This window comes from Podarcis erhardii (genome assembly GCF_964252035.2).
Source record: "Podarcis erhardii genome assembly, chromosome: 13".
Classification (NCBI taxonomy): Eukaryota; Metazoa; Chordata; class Lepidosauria; order Squamata; family Lacertidae; genus Podarcis; species Podarcis erhardii.
In genome coordinates this window covers 4,615,808-4,637,282 of record NC_138502.1, presented here as the reverse complement: position 1 = coordinate 4,637,282, position 21,475 = coordinate 4,615,808, and the positions used below count along the sequence as shown (strand labels likewise).

Here is a 21,475-nt window from a genome sequence, read left to right as displayed (position 1 = left end):
GACCAGGGATGGGCTGTGTCCCTGTAACTCCCTTTAATTTGTTTTAAATCATTGTGACCCACCCTGGGACCTTAGGGTGAGGGGTGGGCAATAAACCAATCATAATTACCACCACCATACCGTATTTTTTGCTCTATAAGACACACCAGACCACAAGACGCACCTTGTTTTTGGAGGAGGAAAACAAGAAAAAAAATATTCTGAATCTCAGGAGCCAGAACAGCAAGAGGGATCGCTGTGCAGTGAAAGCAGCAATCCCTCTTGCTGTTCCGGCTTCTGTGATAGCTGTGCAGCTTGCATTCGCTCCATAAGACGCACACACATTTCCCCTTACTTTTTAGGAGGGAAAAAGTGAGTCTTATAGAGCAAAAAATACGGTATTTTTAAAAAACACATACAACCTCAAATGAGAGCCAGAGATCAATTTCCCCCTTGCCATCTTCCCATTTATTGGGAGGGACATCTGTGTCTCGCCCTGTCATCTCTCCTCTGGGGGAGCAACTGTGCCCCCCACTTCCAGTAGCCAAGCACCCCCTCCCCCCTCAGTCAACATCCCCACATCTTTATTCCTGGGGTGCATAGTGGGCAATGCAAAACCATCCATCTGGTCATTCCCATAGTTGAGTAGGAAGGCAGGCCGGACCCCCCCATCCCATCAGAGACGGGATGGGGCCCCCCCAGCCACCACCACGGTCTCCCCTGTGATGTAGTCGGCGTCCGGGGAACAGAGGAAGGAGACTATGCCAGAGCAGTCCGTCGGCTCTCCCATCCTGAGGAAGAGAGGGAGGAAAGGGAAACAGTCCGGTTAGCGGGCCTTCCTGGTGGAAGCAAGGCAAAGAAAGGATGGAGGCACATAAAACAAGCCCGCAGGATCAGGCCAAGGACCCATCTAGTCCTGCATTCTGTTCTCACAGCGGCCAACCTGATGCCTTTTAGGACGCCTGCAAGCCGGACCTAAGCGCAACAGTACTTTGCTCACATGAGATTCCCCAGCGAGTGGTTTTCTGTGGCCTCTTGGCAGTGGAGGCAGAATATAGCCGTTGTCCAAGGGCCGGGCCGGGGGAAAGAAGGTGGCAGAGCCTGGTGGGGAAAGGAGATGAGGCCGAGGAATTGGAGGCAGGAGGAGGAAAGGTGAATCTAGGTAAGAGGAGGAAGATGCCGGCAAAAAGGCCTGTGGGTAACCAACCCCTAATCCAGGCCTGGATTTTTTTTGCTGTTCAACATAGAACGACCGAGGCTGGAGCTGACGGATCACTCTCAAGTCTTGGGATGCTTGGATGTCCCTCGTTCCATTTCATTATCATTCTGTAAGTTTCTGCATCACCACCACTGCTCTGCCTTCCTGCGTAACCTGGAGAATTTCCAGAAGCAATTCCACAATTGCCACATGTGCAATTTTCTGCAGTTGTCAGTTTGCTTCTTTTTTCTCTCCCCCCTTTTTTTTTTAATTAAGCAACTAAAGCGCCTGAGAACCCTGATGCAATAACAATGCTTGCTTTTCATGCACTGTTTAAACCAATGCGCAAATGTGCTGGGGCGCATTTGGGGGGCCAGCAAGCACGCATGTGCACATGCGCAGTGGGCCAAGCAGAACACAGAAATAAAATTTTAAAAATGAAAGCATAGTAAGATTGCTAAGTACTCCACGCACACAGTCAGGTTATTCTGAATCCTCAAGGCCTGAGGAAACATTTCAGTTGTGAGTGGAATGAAGTTTGTAATCGCAGCCCATGGGGTTCCAAATTAATTTATTTATTACATTTGAATCCCACCTCCAAGCAGCTCAAGGCGGCATACATGGTTCTACTCCCCCTCCCCATTTTATCCTCACAACAACCCTGCGAGGTAGGTTAGGCTGAGAGGGAATAAGTGGCCTAAGATCACCCAGTGACTTTAATTATTTGAACCAGCAGCCACGAAATTAAGACGCCTGCTTCTTGGGAGAAAAGCAATGACAAACCTAGACAAAAGTAGAGACATCACCTTGCGGACAAAGGTCCGTATAGTTAAAGCTATGGTTTTCCCAGTAGTGATGTATGGAAGTGAGAGCTGGACCATAAAGAAGGCTGATCGCCGAAGAATGGATGCTTTTGAATTCTGGTGCTGGAGGAGACTCTTGAGAGTCCGATGGACTGCAAGAAGATCCAACCTCTCCATTCTGAAGGAAATCAGCCCTGAGTGCTCACTGGAAGGACAGATCCTGAAGCTGAGGCTCCAAGACTTTGGCCACCTCATGAGAAGAGAAGACTCCCTGGAAAAAACCCTGATGTTGGGAAAGATGGAGGGCACAAGGAGAAGGGGACGACGGAGGACGAGATGGTGGGACAGTGTTCTCGAAGCTACCAACATGAGTTTGACCAAACTGCGGGAGGCAGGGCAAGACAGGAGTGCCTGGCGTGCTCTGGTCCAGGGGGTCACGAAGAGTCGGACACGACTAAATGACTCAACAACAATAACAGCCTTAAAATAAACAACTTACAGCAAATAAAGCAATGTTTGATAACCCATTATAAAATAATAGTAAACAGTAAAATTAAATAAACTGTGGAAGGTAGTGGAAGTCAAGAGTGCCTGGCGTGCTCTGGTCTAGGGGGTCACGAAGAGTCGGACACAACGAAACGACTAAACAACAACAACTCCCAGGTGCTAGTCAGACACTAAGCAGAAGTGAGAACTTTATTGAAAGAAAGAACTGTTCAGGCTTGTTTACCTCTAAGCTGAGGATGTTTTTAAGGGTGCCCTGATCTTTAATTCAAAATGTTATGTCTTTCACACCTGGATCTGCATGGGTTCAAGTCAAGGGGAGAAACTGAGGCCGCATTTGGGCCTTTTTAGTTTGTTTAAAGGTATGTCAGGGTGGTGGGGAGGAGAGATGACAAGACGTGTATAAAAATTATGCATGGTTTGAAAAAAAAACGGATAGAGAAATGTTTTTCTTCCTCACTCATAATACTAGAATTCGCGACCATCCAACGTAGCTGAATATGGCTAGCTTCACAGCCAGGCAAAAGGAATTACTTTTTCTCACAATGAACAGTTAAACTTTGAAATTTTGCCCCCTGCCCGCAAGATGTGGCGACGGCCACCCATTTGAATAGCTAATAAAGAGGATTAGACAAAATTCATTACCCGCGGCCCTGTGGGATATCTTCAGGAGAAGAAAAGGCTAAGAAGTAAACCCTACACAAATCTGGAATGAAGTTCCTAAGGGGGTTGGATGGCGCCTTGTACGTCTTCTTCCAGCAACTCCTGCAACCAGGCTGCTGCCAAACATATTGCTCTGCTTTCCTTTGGACCACATCAGCCAGGCTGGGGGGGGGGTCTTGTTGTCTGGGCAGCCCAGGACCCCCAGACACACCACCCAGGCCTGCGCCCCAGAGAGGCCATTTTGGTTGCTGCTAACGCAGCCGAAACAATACAGGAGGCAGCAGTTACAAGTTGCGGGTCTCTGGAGCCACAGCACGTGTTGCAATTCTCCCGTGGTTCCACTCTGCCCACGGAGGCACACTCCATTGTCTTTCGAGACAGATGGATGCCAACAATGAGACAAATTCATGGGGAGAATAAGGCGATCAATGGCTACCAACCAGAACAGCTATGGTCCACCACATGTTTGGAGGCAAAAAGAGCCAGTGTGGTGTAGTGGTTAAGAGCAGTGGACTCGTAATCTGGTGAACCGGGTTCGATTCCCCGCTCCTCCACATGCAGCTGCTGGGGGACCTTGGGCCAGTCACACTTCTCTGAAGTCTCTCAGCCCCACTCACCTCACAGTTTGTTGTGGGGGAGGAAGGGAAAGGAGAATGTGAGCCGCTTTGAGACTCCTTAGGGTAGTGATAAAGTGGGATATCAAATCCAAATTTTTCAATAACGCCCATCACTGAAAATTGCAAGTGGGGAGATTGTCACGGCACTCATCATCCTGCTTGCAAGTTTTCCCTAAGGGCATCAGGTTGGCCATTGTAAGATCAGGGGCGAGGTGGGCCATTGGCCTGATCCAGCTACAGAGATCTCCTCCTGCTCTTCTTCGACCAGCCTCAAATCTGTCTGCCCATTCTAGAGTCCGCCGGGTGGCCGTCGGCTCCCTGATGAATTTGCCTGGGCAACAGCACCACCTATAGGGTCAAACTCCTGGCTCTTGACCTGCAACCCCATTCCCTGGCCCTCGACTCCTGTCTCTCACACCACAGCTGCCAGCACTCAGAGCCCATACAAGGAAGGGGAACCTCTCCCCATATGACCCTGACCCTGCAATTATCCTGAGACCCTTCTTTAAAGCCCTATGTGGCCTAGGACCCACGTACCTACAGGACCACCTCTCCTGGTATGCACCGCGGAGGACTTTAAGGTCCACAAATGACAACACTTTGGAGGTCCGAGGTCGCAAGGTGGTTAGATTGGTCTCAACTAGGGCCAGGACCTTTTCAGTACTGGCCCCAACCTGGTGGAACGCTCTGTCACAAGAGACCAGGGCCCTGTGGGACTTGACATCTTTCCGCAGGGCCTGCAAGACAGAGCTATTCTGCCTGGTCTTTGGTTTGGACTCAGTCTGACCCTTATGTTGCCCTCCCCTTACGGTTTTGATCTATGGGCTACTTTTAAAATGAGGCTGCATTTTTTTTTGTAATTTTACTGGTGTTAGCTGCCCTGAGCCCGGCTCTGGCCGGGGAGGGCGGGGTATAAATAAATTTTCTCATTATTTCTTCTTCTTCTTCTTTGCGTGCCTCCTCTGTGAGAGGTCTGGAGGGCAGCAACGCAAGAACGGGCTTTTCTGTGGTGGCTCCCTGATTGTGGGATGCTCTACCCATGAAGGCCTGCCTGGCACCTTCCTTACATACCTTGCCTTTTCTCCCAGATCTTTGTTTAAATAGCCAATCTATGGCCTTTCAAACCTTGCACGGTTTTGGTTTTCTTAAAAAAAAAACTGCTGCTTGTTACATCATGTACTTTTAATGTTTTTATATTGTAAACTGCACTTGGATACTCAGATCACAGGTGGTATAGATATTTAATAAATAAATGGCCTGCAGGTTGCGCCAGGACTCAGGCCTAGCTAGAGCTGCTTAAGCCACCTGGTGGGACACCGTGTGCCTTATTCCACATTCATCGTGCTCAGCGTTGTCTAGGCGGCAGCAGCTCTCCAAGGGTTGGGAGGAGGGGGTAGGCAAGAGGGCTGGACCGTGTGCTCCAAAACAGGGGCTCTCTTCAAGCATAATTGTAGTGTGTGCGTGTTGGGGTTCTTTTTGTGGGTGGGTAGGGTGGAGTGCTGCGGGTGACGCTGTGGGTTAAACCACAGAGCCTAGGACTTGCCGATGAGAAGGTCGGCGGTTCGAATCCCCACGACAGGCTGTGCTCCCGTTGCTCGGTCCCTGCTCTTGCCAACCTAGCAGTTTAAAAGCACGTCAAAGTGCAAGTAGATAAATAGGCACCACTCCGGCAGGAAGGTAAACGGCGTTTCCGCGCGCTGGTTCGCCAGAAGCGGCTTAGTCATGCTGGCCACATGACCCGGAAGCTGTACGCCGGCTCCCTCGGCCAATAAAGCGAGACAAGCGCTGCAACCCCAGAGTCGGCCACGACTGGACCTAATGGTCAGGGGTCCCTTTACCTTTACCTAGGGTGGAGTTCATTGCTGTGGAGGAAAGGGTTAAACCTCCGCACCCCATGCACTGTGACACCCCCCCCACACACACCAGTAACCGCCCGCCCCCCATTTCCACGTTGCAATCAGGCTTGCAAAAAAATGCTTTTTATAGGAGACTTTTCCAAAAAAACCAAATGGCTCCATGTTTGCAGCAAGCGGGTTTGCGCAATACTTGCAGAGTGTGCAGCTGGGGAAAGGAGGGAAGGGTTAAACCTCCTCTGCCAAACTGTGCTCTCCTTGAAAATCATCCCTGCCACCCACTTCCAGGCATTTATAGCCTTTTTTCCAGCCTTTACTACTGTGGGTTTGGGGTGGTGGCAGGAAGCGAGTGAATCCGTGCGTCTGGGGAGGGGCTGTAGCTTGGCAGCAGAGCGCCCCCCCCCGCCCTGCTCTGAACACAAATCAAGGTTTTTAGGCTTATCATAAGCTGGTTAAATAATAATAATAATAATAATAATAAGGATCCCACAATGTATTAACGTTTTGTCACTCGCTTTCATACCGAACCTCCAGATAGGGCTGGGAATGAATGTTCCCGGACTGAAATCCAGGAGAGCGGCTGCCAGCCAGAGTTGGCAATACTGAACTAGGTGGACCCCTATAGGTCTGAGTCAGGATGAGGTGGTTTTGGATGTGCAGCACATTCTGCATGCAGCGGTGTGCTATGTGCACCCGCGTACACCAGCTAGGGCCCATCTGCGGTAGGCCCCGGACGGCTCTCCACAAAAGAATGTGGCTCTCAGTTTGAGAACGGTTCCCCAACTCTGCCCCTAACAAACGCCAAACGGCTCAGGACCGCAATACCTCAAGGACCGCCTCTCCCCCTATAAACCGACCCAGACCCAGTGTTCCTCTTCTGAGGCCATTGTTCGTGTGGCTCCTCCGTGAGAGGTCCAGAGGGCAGCAATACAGTGGTACCTCAGGTTAAGTACTTAATTCGTTTCGGAGGTCCGTTCTTAACCTGAAACTGTTCTTAACCTGAAGCACCACTTTAGCTAATGGGGCCTCCTGCTGCCGCCGCAGCACAATTTCTGTTCTTATCCTGAAGCAAAGTTCTTAACCTGAAGCACTATTTCTGGGTTAGCAGAGTCTGTAACCTGAAGCGTATGTAACCTGAAGTGTATGTAACCCGAGGTACCACTGTATAAGAACGGGCCTTCTCTGTGGTGGCTCCCCGCTTGTGAGATGCTTTCCCCAGGGAGGTTCGCCTGGCGCCTTCATTATACACGTTTAGGCGCCAGGCAAAAAAACCATTCCTCTTCAACCATGTCTTTGGCTGTTTAATATTCTACAGGCTTTTAAATGTGTTTGTGGGAGGTGGAGTTTTGTTGCTTTTGATTATTTACTAGTGCTTTTATCTTGGGTTTTGTTTTTTGTTTTTAAATCATCTGAACCTCCCCAAGATCTTTTGATGAAGAGTGGCATATAAACCCAATAAATAAATAAAGCTAGAGAGACACCAGAGACCAGAAGTGAGACTTTTTGCATACAGATCAGACCCCCTCCGACACAGCCAAGCCCCATTCCTCAGATGCATTCCACTGGAAAAAAGGTAAAGGGTAAAGGTAAAGGACCCCTGGAAGGTTAAGTCCAGTCCAAGGCAATTATGGGGTTGCTTTCAGGCCGAGGCAGCTGGTGTTTGTCCACAGACAGCTTTTCAGGTCATGTGGCCAGCAGGACTAAACCGCTTCTGGTGCAACGGGACACCGTGACAGAAACCAGAGCACATGAAAATGCCATTCATTTTGCTGCCTATTTATCTACTTGCACTGGTGTGTTTTCGAACTGCTAGGTTGGCAGGAGCTGGGACCGAGCAATAGCTCACCCCATCACAGGGATTTGAACTGCCGATCTTCTGTTCAGCAAGCCCAAGAGGCTTAGTGGTTTAGACCACAGTGCCACCTGCAGAACTCCTAGATCAAGAGTGGGGAATGGTATCTCCCCAGCAGTCCATGTCCTCTGCATCCTGCCCCACTGGAGAGCCAGATCTGAGAAGGGGGCGCAGCCACCCACCTGGCCCAGCCCCCCCTTTTAACCTGCCCACAAATGATGTTGCATATGTCAGGTGGGTGGGGCCAAAATGGTTCGCCACCCCTGTGGTTAGAAGGCAGGCTCCAGAGCCAACGGCTGGGATGGGCTTGTGCCCAACATTAGTGGGTGGGCAAGGGGCTTCTTGTAAAGGGGCCTCAGGGCCCGGCGGCCAATTCAAATGATGTGGTACAGTCCCCTCAGATTCCGTTTGTGGTCCATAGCTGGCCCACAGACCTGCTGACCAGTGGGGTATTTGTGTAGTGAACGTTACCTCCGTATCCTCATGGTTTCCATCAAATTGTCCCCCATGGTTTTGTCTTGCCAGAGCTGGAAAGAGAAGATGCCCTGTCAGTTTGCCTCTATGATATTTTTTTTTAAATGATATTTATTAAAGTTTCCAATTAAAACATATAAACACAGACAACAATAAAAACATACACAATACCAAAAACATGTATAATTTCAGATCTTATTTTTTTAAAACCTAATTTCCTCGACCTCCTCACACCTCCCCCTTCTGTATTCAAATTCCATTTATCAAATCAGCAAATCCATTCCCTTATTTCCCATTATTTTTAATAATTCTGTTCTTTCTCCTAAAAAACCTTATAACTGTTTAATTTAAAAACCCCAATTTTAACTTAATCTTAAACCTTTTTCCTAAAGTCGATCCAAATTTCCCTTCCACGATTTTCCCACATTCCATAAAATTACAAAGAATATGTATATAAAAAAGAACTTAACAAATTTATTTGTGCCTGTAGGTAAAGACATTTTTTAAAAAAACAAAAACAAAACACCAGTCCAATTACAACAGATTTCAACTTCTGTTGACTTTGGGTTGGATTCAGAAAGACAGCACTGCTCTATATATGTGTCTGTCTTTGTGGGAGTCCCACCCGAATTCAACGAGGCTCGCTCCCAGTTTTAAGTGTGTATAAGATCAGAGCTGCAGTTACTTATACCTCGCTCCCATTGAAATCTATGCCGTCAGAGGGTTGGGTGCAAGTGAAACACTTTAAAAAATAATACATTATAGAACAAAATAAATAAAAAACCAGAAAATTAAAACAGACAGAAGGGGCAGATAAAGAATCCCATTAAAACCCCCAAGAAACAGGAATATCTTGTCAGGTGGAATAAAGTGGAACAGACCTCTTCACCTCGGTCTTTGACACTTGAAATGATCGTTTTCAGAACCCACCCTATTCCTGCGATTGTGATCTGTTCTGACTGCTTTACATTTTTAACTGTTGAAACCCAGCCTGGGAACAGTTGATGAGCAGCTGGTAATAAATGTAGTAATAATCATAATTTTTCCAGGCAGGGAGTTCCAAAAGCTGCTCACTGAAACACGAGGTAGCTCTCTCTCTCTCCCCGCCCCCCATGCCCTAGCCAGGGGAAGCACGCATGCACACTGCAGCATGGGTTCCGTGATGGCGGAAAAAAGGCAGGGGATAAATAAATAAACACAGGAGGCACCTCTGTCCTCAGCTTCCCCAATACTCACAGCTGAGCTGAACTTGGTGCGGATCAGGCCGGGGGCCAGTGCGTTGATGCGGATGTTTCTGGGGCCGAGTTCGGAAGCCAGGGTGTGTGTGAGGCCCAGGAGTGCTGTCTTGCTGACGTTGTAGGGGCCCAGGCCCTAAGAGGAGGAAGAGATTTCAGGGGGCTGACAAGACCCTCCCCCTAAGGCTGAAGAAATACAACCTGTGCCGTAAATAATGACTGCGTAACCCGTACAGCACATAGGCGACAATTATTCATACAATTAATATTCTTGTTCAAAAACAATTTTTCACCATTTATCGGGTTTGTGAGAATAAGACTACTACTTACGAAGTGCCATGAAAACTTATAAGCTATCTAAAATAAAGTGAACTTGCAGTGTCAGATTTTACTTTACAACTTCTTGACTCAATTTTTGTTTTTTCTTGTTTTTTTGGTAAGTTCAAGAAGAAAAGGTAGGTAAGTTCAATGTTCCCGGTAGCTGAAAAGTGCAGATGGAAGACAGGGTGCCAGCGTCCCCCTAAGGCAGCATTCTTCATCCATGGGCACCCAGATGTTGTTGCACCACAACTTCTGTCCTCTTCCTTAGGGAAGGGATGTAGGCCATCAATGTGGACGGCTTTCAAAATTCAGGGAGGGTAAGGCCATCAATGTTTACTAGCAATAGCTCCAGCTTGGAAGAGCCGTTCCTGAGTTGGAACCAGTTGCAGGGAATGGCAAGAGTGGATGGCGTTGGCGAACTGATGTCCTGCTTGCATTTTATAATATATCATTTTTATTAAATTTTCTGCCTTACAATTTAAAGTATTCATTTATACATCCTTAAGATACCAGTGACTTCCCTTCCTCTCTTTCCATGGTTCATTTTACATACCATAAATTCCTGCATATTTTACAGAAACTATACCATTCAGTTTTCCATTATTACAACCATCATAACTAACTTACACTGTTGAAGTTATCTTAATGCTGCCGGTGTTTTCAGCTGTACACAGTCATTTCCCATATATTCAATAAACGTTTTCCAATCTTCTCTAAACGTATGTTCTTCTTGTTCTCTTATACTATATGTTAAGTATGCAAACTGTGGATATTCTGTCAACTTAAGTTGCCATTCTTCTTTAGATGGGACCTCACTCGTTTTACATTTTTGGGCTAACAAAACACGGGCCACAGTAGTGGCATACATAACCTTTTTGGACACCCGGGAATTTCAGCAGAAAGGACTCTGTCTGGTTTTTTGGGGGGAAAGTACTTTTAAACATTTTTTTCAATTTGTTATGGATCATTTCCCGGTACTCTTTTACCCTTTTACAAGTCCACCACATATGAAAAAACGTTCCCTCAACCTCTTTGCATCTCCAGCACTTATCTTATTCAGTCTTATACAGTGGTACCTCGGGTTAAGTACTTAATTCGTTCCAGAGGTCCGTACTTAACCTGAAATTGTTCTTAACCTGAAGCACCACTTTAGCTAATGGGGCCTCCTGCTGCTGCCACGCCGCCAGAGCCCGATTTCTGTTCTCATCCTGAAGCAAAGTTCTTAACCTGAAGCACTATTTCTGGGTTAGCGGAGTCTGTAACCTGAAGCGTATGTAACCCGAGGTACCACTGTGCATCTTAGCAAGCCTACTCGGAGTTCAACACCATCTGTAAATAATTTTCAGGTAGTTCTCCTTCAAAGAACAAGATGCTGTAAACTTCAAGTCACTTTTCCAGAGTTTTCCCCAGAAGTTAAAATCTATATTGTGACCTATTTCCTATTGGGGCATCTGGTTGGTCACTGTGAGAATAGGACGCTGGACTAGATGGGCCGCTGGCCTGATCCAGCAGCTGGGATCTTCTAATGTTCTTACTACAGGAAGGGATGGGGAAGTTCTAGACCCAGAAGGAGGACAACATTGGCAGAGGAATGGAAAACAGTTGACTCACCGGAAACGGGGAATAAGCAGCGATGGAGGAGACGATAACGATGGAGCCGCCTCTGTAAGAAAAAAGCAGGTAAGAGCGAATGAGGATGGAGGCTGAGAGGAGTCACGATGGGGACCACGTAAGGTGAGGTGGACATCTGAAAGGAAAATTTGGCTGGAGAAGTGAGCCCTGAGGAAGGGTGAAGGTGTCAGGACCAGGGAGAGGGGTGGAGTTCACCTCAGAAAAGTTGCTTGTGGTTCAAGTGTTGGCCATGGATCAGTGAGTCTTGGGTTCAAATCTCCGCTCCACCACGTAACTCACTGACTGCTTTGGGGTCCATTATCACCTGAGAAATCAAACCTATCCATTCTTAAGGAAATCAGCCCTGAGTGCTCCCTGGAAGGACAGATCCTGAAGCTGAGGCTCCAAGACTTTGGCCATCTCATGAGAAGAGAAGACTCCCTGGAAAAGACCCTGATGTTGGGAAAGATGGAGTGCACAAGGAGAAGGGGACGACGGAGGACGAGATGGTGGGACAGTGTTGTCGAAGCTACCAGCATGAGTTTGACCAAACTGCGGGAGGCAGTGGAAGACTGGAGTGCCTGGCGTGCTCTGGTCCAGGGGGCCACAAAGAGTCGGACACGACTAAATGACTAAACAACAACAACATCACCTGAGAAAATGGTTGGTGGTTACTGTTCCCTGAATCCACAGAGGGACTGAAAAAGTCTCAAACAAGGGTGTTGGCCATGAAGTCTAGCAACATGGCCTCAACTCTGTACCAGATAAAGAGCTACCGAGTCCCTCCCCCCAATAATTCCTCAAATGTTAGTTCCCCCCAAATGTCAGTGGCCAAGCCACTGAATGGCTTCTGACCCGCCTTTATGAAAGGTGATCTTCTCCGCAAGTCCCACAGGTCAACAGAATGGAGGCCTTTCCTCACCAACAGAAGGTGGGTGGACACAGGAAAGGCTACAGAAGTGGTAAGTTTCACACTGAGGACCAGAAACTTGAAGCAGACATGAAGTGTGACACGGAGCCTAGGCGAGGAACAAAAAGCTCACCACAGAACAGGTGGACTCGCAAGGAGATCTTTGTGGTTATCTGCTTGATTGGCGACCAGAATATAGACAAGAATTTTATTGTTGCCACAGAAGATCCCTTGCCCATCACCAAGTTGCCTCTTCCGCAACACACAAGCACAATAATCCGGGACTCACCCCCTTTTCTCCATGTGAGGTACGACCAGTTTGATCAGCAGGGCTGCGGCCTTCACGTTGATGTCGAAAATCTAATTGAAGATAAAAGGAGGAAAAGGCTTTTCAAAACCCGTCGCTTGCAAACCTCTCCCACCCACTGCCTAATCACTTTCCCCCTTCATTGTTTTCATATAATTTTTATATTGCTTGACTGTAAAAAAAAACACACACAACAAAACCCTCAAAGCGGGTTTACAGGAAGCTAAAGGCAATAAAATGAAGGGGGGGGGAATCACAACCATACTTTAAACACCCACCCACCCTGCTCTCTGAAACAAGGAGCTGAGAGATGCCTTTTCTCCCTGAGCAGCAGGAGTGGACCGGCCATCCAGTCTCCCGCAGGACAATGGTGTACCAGGATTTATTTATTTATTATTATTGGACGCAGGTGGCGCTGTGGGTTAAACCACAGAGCCTAGGGCTTGCTGATCAAAAGGTCAGAGGTTTGAATCCCTGCGACGGGCTGAGCTCCCGTTGCTCGGTCCCTGCTCCTGCCAAACTAGCAGTTCAAAAGCACCTCAAAGGGCAAGTAGACAAATAGGTACCGCTCCGGCGGGAAGGTAAACGGCGTTTCCGTGCGCTGCTCTGGTTTGCCAGAAGCGGCTTAGTCATGCTGGCCACATGACCCGGAAGCTGTACGCCGGCTCCCTCGGCCAATAAAGCGAGATGAGCGCCGCAACCCCAGAGTCGTCCGCGACTGGACCTAACGGTCAGGGGTCCCCTTACCTTTATTATTATTATTATCATTACACACAGCTTTCCCCTCCACGGAACTCTCCTCCCCATTTCACCCTCACAGCAGCCCTGCAAAGTCAGCTTAAGCTGGGAGCGAGTGTGAATGGATGGGACCAGACATGAGGCAGCTTCCTGCATCCCAGCCTTGATTCGAGCAACACTGTATTTCCCAGAAGCCTCTGCTCTATGCCAACTGGGCCACATCACCCCACTGGCTGAGCTCGTGCCCCTTTCCTGCCCTGAGTGTCTCATCCTCAGCACCTCAGTCCTTTCCCTCTGCCTGCCCTGAACCCCTTACCTTGTCCCAGACTTCTTCTGTGGCGTCCAGAGTGGAGCCAAAAAAGGGATTCACTGCCGCGTTGGAAACCAATATGTCGATTCCTCCATGGCGCTCCAGGGCCTGCAGCACAAGGCACAGAATGAGCAATGCAAACACGCTACGAATATAATAATAATAATAATAATAATAATAATAATAATAATAATAATTTATACCCCGCCCATCTGGCTGGGTTTCTCCAGCCACTCTGGGCAGTGTCCAATGGAATACAGTGGTGCCTCTCAAGACCAAAAGAATCCGTTCCACGATTCTCTTCGTCTAGCGGTTTTTTCGTCTTGCGAAGCAAGCCCATTGCCAGCTTAGCGGATTAGCGCTATTAGCGGTCTAGCGGCTTTTAGCGATCAGCTGTTAAGCGGCTTATCAGCGGATCAGCTGTTAAGCGGCTTAGCAGCTTAGGAAAAGGGGGGGGGGAGCGAAAAAAAGCCGCGGGAACTCGCAAGATTTTTTCGTCTTGCGAAGCAACCCCATAGAGAAATTCGTTTAGCGAAGCGCCTCCAAAACGGAAAACCCTTTCGTCTAGCGGGTTTTCCGTCTTGCGAGGCGTTCGTCTTGCGGGGCACCACTGTATTAAAGTACAATAACCTATTAAACATTAAAAGCTTCCCCAAACAGGGAATCTCTGTTTAAAAACCAAGCCCTTCACAGAACATCAGGAGAGCCTGGCCGGTGGGCTCAGGCCAAAGGGGGGGGGGCATCTAGTCACAGAACCATAGAATTATAGCGTTGGGCCCCCCCCAAAGATCATCCAGCCCAACCCCCTGCTATGCACCCAGTCTTCACAGTGGCCAACCAGATGTTGGCTGAAAGAGACCTCAAGGTGGCAGTTTTTAGGATGTTTTTAAGTGTTTTCATATTTTTTTTGGAAGAAATGTTTTATTATGAATATGTTTCCTTCGGGAGGAAAGGTGGGCTATAAGCTGAATATATGTAAATAATGTTAATAATAAATGCAACATCCCGCTTCGCAGCACCCCACCCCTTGACAAACATTTTAATCCTACGCAATGCAGATTTGACACAGAGCTGCCCTGTTTGTAACGCAATGAAATTTCTCCTTGCCTAGGAGCAAGCGGAAGCCGAAAAACAGGTCTAGCGACAGATGTCTTTGGATAGGAGCTGTTGGAAAATGCATGCGCACAAAAGCATGTGGCAAAAAAAAAATCCTGGAAGCTGCAGTTTACCACCTCCAGACCACTAGAATTCCCAGCGCCCTCAACAAACTACAGTTCCCAGGATTCTTTGGGAGAAGACCCATGCTTCAAATGAGTTTTATTAAATGTACAATGCGTATGCTGTCAGAGGGCACAGCCACCTCACCCTGAATCCGAAACCAAAGAGTCTTTTATCAGTGCCAGCCAAATCAGGGGTACACCATTCCTGGAAATCTGCAGGTCTCCTGTTTCCTCAATACTTGGGAGACGAGAGCCAGCAATTCCCCTTTAAAGAGAGACTTAGAATCATAGAATCATAGAGTTGGAAGAGACCACAAGGGCCATCGAGTCCAACCCCCTGCCAAGCAGGAAACACCATCAGAGCACTCCTGACATATGGTTGTCAAGCCTCTGCTTAAAGACCTCCAAAGAAGGAGACTCCACCACACTCCTTGGCAGCAAATTCCACTGTCGAACAGCTCTTACTGTCAGGAAGTTCCTCCTAATGTTTAGGTGGAATCTTCTTTCTTGTAGTTTGGATCCATTGCTCCGTGTCTGCTTCTCTGGAGCAGCAGAAAACAACCTTTCTCCCTCCTCTATGTGACATCCTTTTATATATTTGAACATGGCTATCATATCACCCCTTAACCTCCTCTTCTCCAGGCTAAACATGCCCAGCTCCCTTAGCTGTTCTTCATAAGGCATCGTTTCCAGGCCTTTGACTATTTTGGTTGCCCTCCTCTGGAGACGTTCCAGTTTGTCAGTGTCCTTCTTGAACTGTGGTGCCCAGAACTGGACACAGTACTCCAGGTGAGGTCTGACCAGAGCAGAATACAGTGGCACTATTACTTCCCTTGATCTAGATGCAATACTCCTATTGATGCAGCCCAGAATTGCATTGGCTTTTTTAGCTGCCGCGTCACACTGTTGGCTCATGTCAAGTTTGTGGTCAACCAAGACTCCTAGATCCTTTTCACATGTACTGCTCTCAAGCCAGGTGTCACCCATCTTGTATTTGCGCCTCTCATTTTTTTTGCCCAAGTGCAATACTTTACATTTCTCCCTGTTAAAATTCATCTTGTTTGTTTTGGCCCAGTTCTCTAATCTGTCAAGGTCATTTTGAAGTGTGGTCCTGTCCTCTGGGGTGTTAGCCACCCCTCCCAGTTTGGTGTCATCTGCAAATTTGATCAGGATGCCCTTGAGTCCATCATCCAAGTCGTTGATAAAGATGTTGAATAAGACCGGGCCCAAGGCACAACCCTGTGGCACCCCACTAGTCACTCTTCTCCAGGATGAAGAGGAACCATTGATGAGCACCCTTTGGGTTCACTCAGTCAGCCAGTTACAAATCCACTGAGTGGTAGCATAGTCAAGTCCACATTTGTCCAACTCCTCTTGAGAGTTGGATGGGATCAAAGTAGGAGCTCCACCCGCAGCAGAGAGAAAGGTCATTTGCTCTCTTGAAATCAGAGCAGAGGTGAATTTGAGGATATCATTAAATAAATAAATAAATAAATAAATAAATAAATAAATAAATATTTATACCCCGCCCATCTGGCTGGGCTTCCCCAGCCACCCTGGACGGCTTCCAACAAAATATTAAAATACCGTAATACATTAGCTTAAAATAAACTTGATCCTCTTTGGTTGGGGAATGGGGGAGAAGTGGAACAGAAAAGGGAGTGTGTAGGGCAGGCTCAGCCCCAGAGATTTTGGTGCCCGAGGTCGGTGGGTGGGTGGGAAATGCCACACGGTTTTCGACTAATAAAGGTGCAATCTTCCAGAACGTTCTCCTGCGCAAGCCTCGGCTTCTCTGGGCCAACATGGTCAGGCTGCCTCTGTGCGAGACCTACAAAATGGCTGCCTGGAGGATTCTGGGAGTTTTCTAGGCTGCCTACTCTGCTTGCGGCCGTTAGCTTTGCCGTCACCCGTCTGGAGGGCACCCAAGATTCTTGGGGCAGCACGTTGCAGGAGAAGACGGGTGGTGGGCTAGCTCTCTTCCAAGGAAGGGCAGTTCAAAACCCACCATTCTTATTCTGAGGCGGGCCACCCTAAACAAGAAAACAAGCCGCATCCATGCCATAAATTGAAATCACTCTTATACTACTATAAGCAGTCATGGCTTCCCCCAGAGAATCCTGGGAACTGAAGTTCATGAAAGGTGCTGACAATTGCTAAGAGACCCCCCCCCCAATTCCCCACACAAAACTACAATTCCCAGAGAAACGATTGCTAAACCAGGGTAGCTCCATGAGGGGAACAATGCTCAGCACTCCAAACTACAGTTCCCAGGATTCCTTGGGGCGAAATCATACGGTGCTTTAAATAAGCTCCTCGTCCCCCCAAGACAGCCTTGGCTCTCACCGCGTTGATAAGGCGTTGTCTGTCTTCGGCTTTCCCCACATGGCACACCAATCCCGACACGCTCAGGTTCTCCGTCTGTAGCTCAGCGACGGCCCGGTCGACGTTGGCTTGTTTACGGCTGCTCACAACCACGTGGGCGCCATCTTGGGCCAGGCGGCGCGCAATTGCTAAGCCAATTCTGTCAAGAATGCATAAGTTTACAGTGGTACCTCGGGTTAAGTACTTAATTCGTTCTGGAGGTCTGTTCTTTTTTAAAAAATATATATGATATTTTATTAAGTTTTAACAAAAAGAAAGTTACAAGACAATAAACAAAAAAACACGAGAGATACAAAAACACAAAAATGCAAAAATTTAAATTTAACATAAAGAAAAAAATAAAAAATAAAAAGTCCCTCGTTTTAATTTCTCACCATTCATTAACTTATTTTCCTGACTTCCTCACACCTCCCTTTTTTGTATTCCATTTAAAAAAATGGTTCAGCAAATTCATACCTCTTAATTTATCCTTAATTATTTATCCTCACATATTATATCTTCAAATTTTCATCTAACATCAATCCATTCTTGCATATTCCTATTTTATCTTGTTACTAGAACCACTTCAATTCATTTCAACGTCATCAGCATTCAAAAATTTTACAATGTTTCTGTAAATAGATCTTAAATTTCTTCCAATCTTCTTCCACCAACTCTTCTCCCTGGTCTCGGTTAATCTGAAACTGTTCTTAACCTGAAGCACCACTTTAGCTAATGGGGCCTCCTGCTGCCGCCGCGAGATTTCTGTTCTCTTCCTGAAACAAAGTTCTTAACCTGAAGCACTATTTCTGGGTTAGCGGAGTCTGTAACCTGAAGCGTATGTAACCCGAGGTACCACTGTATTGAGGAAATAAATGAGGCAGGGGGGGAAACTGTCTCCCCAGAAAAGGAGCTGGGAACCTAAACTTACCCTGGTTTTCAGCACAAAGCTGGATATATTTATTACTGCTGTTTATATAGTAAAGTTATACCTTGATTTACAATCATAATCCGCTCCGGAGGTCTGGTTGTAAACCAAAACAGTTTGTAACCCAAGGCGCTCTTTTGCCAATGGGGCCTCAAAAACAAAAAAAAATGATTTGTAATAATAATGAAAAGGGTTGTAATCCAAAAAAAGGGACACACACTGCAGGGTTTGATGTGGCTGTGATCCAAAATGGTTGTAATCCAAAACAGTTGCAAACGAGGATAAAATTGATGGACTATGCAGAACTAGACAAACTAACGGGAAGAATCCGAAACCGGAGGGACCAGAGATTCACAGAAGATTAGTGTAAATTTACGGACTATTTGAAAAGTAGTTGTGATGACCAGATTACATTTGTAGGTGTGCAGGAAGTTTTGTAAGGGGAATAATGGGAAATATTGCAGCATTGAATGAAAAGGATGAGGTTAGTTATGATAATTAAAGGCAATATAAATTTAAGAAATGCGGAAGAAATTATGAAAATGGAAGGTCACCAGAGGATGCTGATGGAAGTCCCAAAAAAGATTGTTTAAGATGTGAAACTTGGTGAAATGTATGATAATTATGTTTGAAAATTAATAAAAAATATTTTTTAAAAAACGGTTGCAAACCAAGGTACCACTGTACTATTGATGTGCACAAGACTTGGAGAAACAGTCTAGGTCCCTGCCCTGAGGAGATTACAATCTATAGTTCAACATGGTGTGTGTGTGTCTGCAATTCATAGGAAGGGAATAGAAGCAATGCCAGTCCAAGATGGTGACGGAGGCAAAGGACAAGATATCCCACCCTTATGTTCCATGTATACAAGCCAGCTAGATTGGCAGCTGAATCTTACAGATGGCTCAGTTGGCAGAGCATGAGACTCTTAATTCCACGGTCGTGGGTTCGAATCCCACACTGGGCAAGATTCCTGCAATGAAAGGGGGTTGGACTAGATGACCGCCGGGGTTCCTTCTAACTCTATGATTCTATCTTATGGCCTGTTTACACCATACACTGAAAGTGCTGTGATACCACGTTAAACTCCCAAAGAATATTGGGAGCTGTAGTTTAAGGCTGCCAAGCGCTCTTAGGTGACCCCAACTCCCTACACAAGGCTACAGTTTCCGGAGTGGTTTAAAAATGTTCCCTCTAATTAGTTAATCATTGAGAGCTGGTTGTAATTTAGTGGCCAACAGCCTAATCCTGTGAATGTTTACTCAGAAGGAAGTTCCATTATATTCAACAGGGTTTATCACTGGTTAATTGCTGAAAGCTCTTGGGTCAAATCTCAGCTTGTCATTAACCTTCAACCCATGGGCTGTGTACGCACCATAGATCTGACCCCCCCTGCCCCCCATATCCTGGGAACTGTAGTTTACCACTCACAGAGCTACAATTCCCAGCATCCTTAAACCAGTTTCAGGGATCGGGGGTGGTGTGTCTCGACCAAAATGGATACAATTGTGCCCAAAATGAGCACCAGTGACGGCACTACTTCTCTGCCACCTGAGGCGGTGGTCTCAACCTGCCTAATGCCTGGGCCGGTTCTGACAGGGATTCTTGGTGTGCAGTGGCGTAGCGTGGGGGGTGCAGGGGGAGCGGCCGCACCGGGCGCAACATCTGGGGGGGGCGCGCTCGCACTCGAGTGCTAAAATCCACGGGTTAGGGGGCGCAAATGACTTGCCTTGCCCCGGGTGCTGACAACCCACGCTACGCCACTGTTGGTGTGTGCATGCACACACGATTTAAATGCATGGTGCGTTTGCAGTCATGATCTTAAGAGAGACACGATCCTGGCAATTTTCAGGGGAAACAACTGCTCATCTTTTCAGGAAAGGCCTCTTAATGGAAGGTGCAAAACTTTGTTCATTGAAAACACACGATTAAAACAAAAATGCTAAGCATACTGATCTTCAGAAGCAGAGCTGGATACGGCTTTTAGGAAACACTACCTTAAAGACTTTCAATCTGATGCTTTGGAGGGTTTAAAAAATCTCCGTTAAAACTCGGGGGTGGGTTCCCGTTCAGCAACAAGAAAAACACACACTTATTATCCCTTAAGCACAGCGGCAAGAATCCTCTTTTCGTCTCCTCTTCAAAACCGATCCCGAGGGCTTTAACGCGACTCGGAGATCAGCCGTGAAGCCTTTCCCTTCCGTCAATTCCACCGCCAGCGAAAGATGCGCCGGGGCAAGAGTGCCCCTGAGAGCGCGCAGAGTGCTTTTGCCTCGCCGGCACCCAGTTGCCCCCTGCAAAAATAAAGCAACTGCTTCCAGAAAAGGAGCCGAGCCCCAGCGGAGCTTACCCCTCGGTGGAGGCGGTCACCAAGGCCACCTTGTCGGCGAGGGTCCCCCGCGCCTTGGCCCCGGTGCTGTTCATCCTCAGGAGGCGACCGAGCGCTTGCTTGGGCTGCGCGGAGCTGGCGAGGGCGCGCAACATCCTGGCCTCGCGTGGGTCCCGCCTCCCGTGGACTCTGGCGCCTGCAAAAAGTCCAAAGTGGCGAGGCTCCAAATCCAGCCTCCTCGCCTCTTCTCCTCCTCCCCTAACTTAGCACCGCCTGCATTGCAACAGATCCCTTTGCATTGCATTGCATTGCATTGCATTGCATTGCATTGCAACATTGGGCTCTTGCCCAAATCAGGGCTCAAATCTGCCCTTTGCTCGCTTTCCGGCTGTGCGCCGGCTCCTTTGCAACAAAGGATCGCCGCCCCGCCCCCCAACTCCTCACCTGAGATCCTCTACCCGCGTGGAGAGAAACAGAAAGGGGAGCGCCCAGTTAAGCACCCGAGGGCGGCTAAGAAGTGGGAGGACTTGTCCTATTAAAGCACTTTCGCTTTAAATGGGGAGCGCGCGCGAGCGCCCTCTGGCGGCCGACAGCCGCGGCCGAGGAGCCCGAGGGGAGCGGGGAGGGAGGGGCGAACGAGAGGAGGCCTTCCTAGCACCGCGATAACTCAGAGGGTGAGGCTCCCCCCCTAAGCGGGAGGAGGGTACCCGGCGCGTCTCTGAAAGAGTCTCTGCTCACGCCGGATTCCCTGTAATTCGGGAAGGGAATTTTTTTTGCATCCTGCAATTTTTTTAAAATTGTATACCGCCTTTCTACGTTATTATAAACAAGGCGGTTTTACAAGCTGGAGAAACAAGGACATAGACAGCAAAGAACACACACGTAATAGCAATCTGATCCAATACAAAAAAAAGTCACAGTAATTTTAAAAGTGAGGGATTTTTACTTTCTTGGGATCCATGATCACTGCAGATGGTGACAGCAGTCACGAAATTAAAAGACGCCTGCTTCTTGGGAGAAGGGCAATGACAAACCTAGACAGCATCTTAAAAAGTAGAGACATCACCTTGCCAACAAAGGTCCGTATAGTTAAAGCTCTGGTTTTCCCAGTAGTGATGTATGGAAGTGAGAGCTGGACCATAAAGAAGGCTGAGCGCCGAAGAATGGATGCTTTTGAATTATGGTGCTGGAGGAGACTCTTGAGAGTCCCATAGACTGCAAGAAGATCAAACGTATCCATTCTGAAGGAAATCAGCCCTGAG

General features: G+C 47.7%; 1 protein-coding gene across 2 annotated transcripts; it reads right to left on the bottom strand.

Annotated features, from left to right (window-relative positions):
• Window positions 1-629: 629 nt before the first annotated feature.
• LOC309326793 (dehydrogenase/reductase SDR family member 4-like) lies at window positions 630-20,793 on the bottom strand. 2 transcript variants are annotated; one of them, XM_081835808.1, is made up of 9 exons: window positions 20,658-20,793; window positions 20,235-20,409; window positions 16,939-17,116; window positions 13,382-13,483; window positions 12,310-12,380; window positions 11,111-11,162; window positions 9,180-9,314; window positions 7,941-7,996; window positions 630-770 (listed from the first exon to the last, which is right to left on the bottom strand). In XM_081835808.1, the coding sequence occupies exons 2-9, from the start codon at window positions 20,366-20,368 to the stop codon at window positions 656-658; spliced, it is 843 nt and encodes a 280-aa protein (XP_081691934.1). In that variant the 5' UTR covers window positions 20,369-20,409; window positions 20,658-20,793; the 3' UTR covers window positions 630-655. The 2 variants fall into 2 exon arrangements, with proteins under 2 accessions (XP_081691934.1, XP_081691933.1); XM_081835807.1 differs by lacking the exon at window positions 20,658-20,793 and having other exon boundaries at window positions 20,235-20,645.
• Window positions 20,794-21,475: the final 682 nt, after the last annotated feature.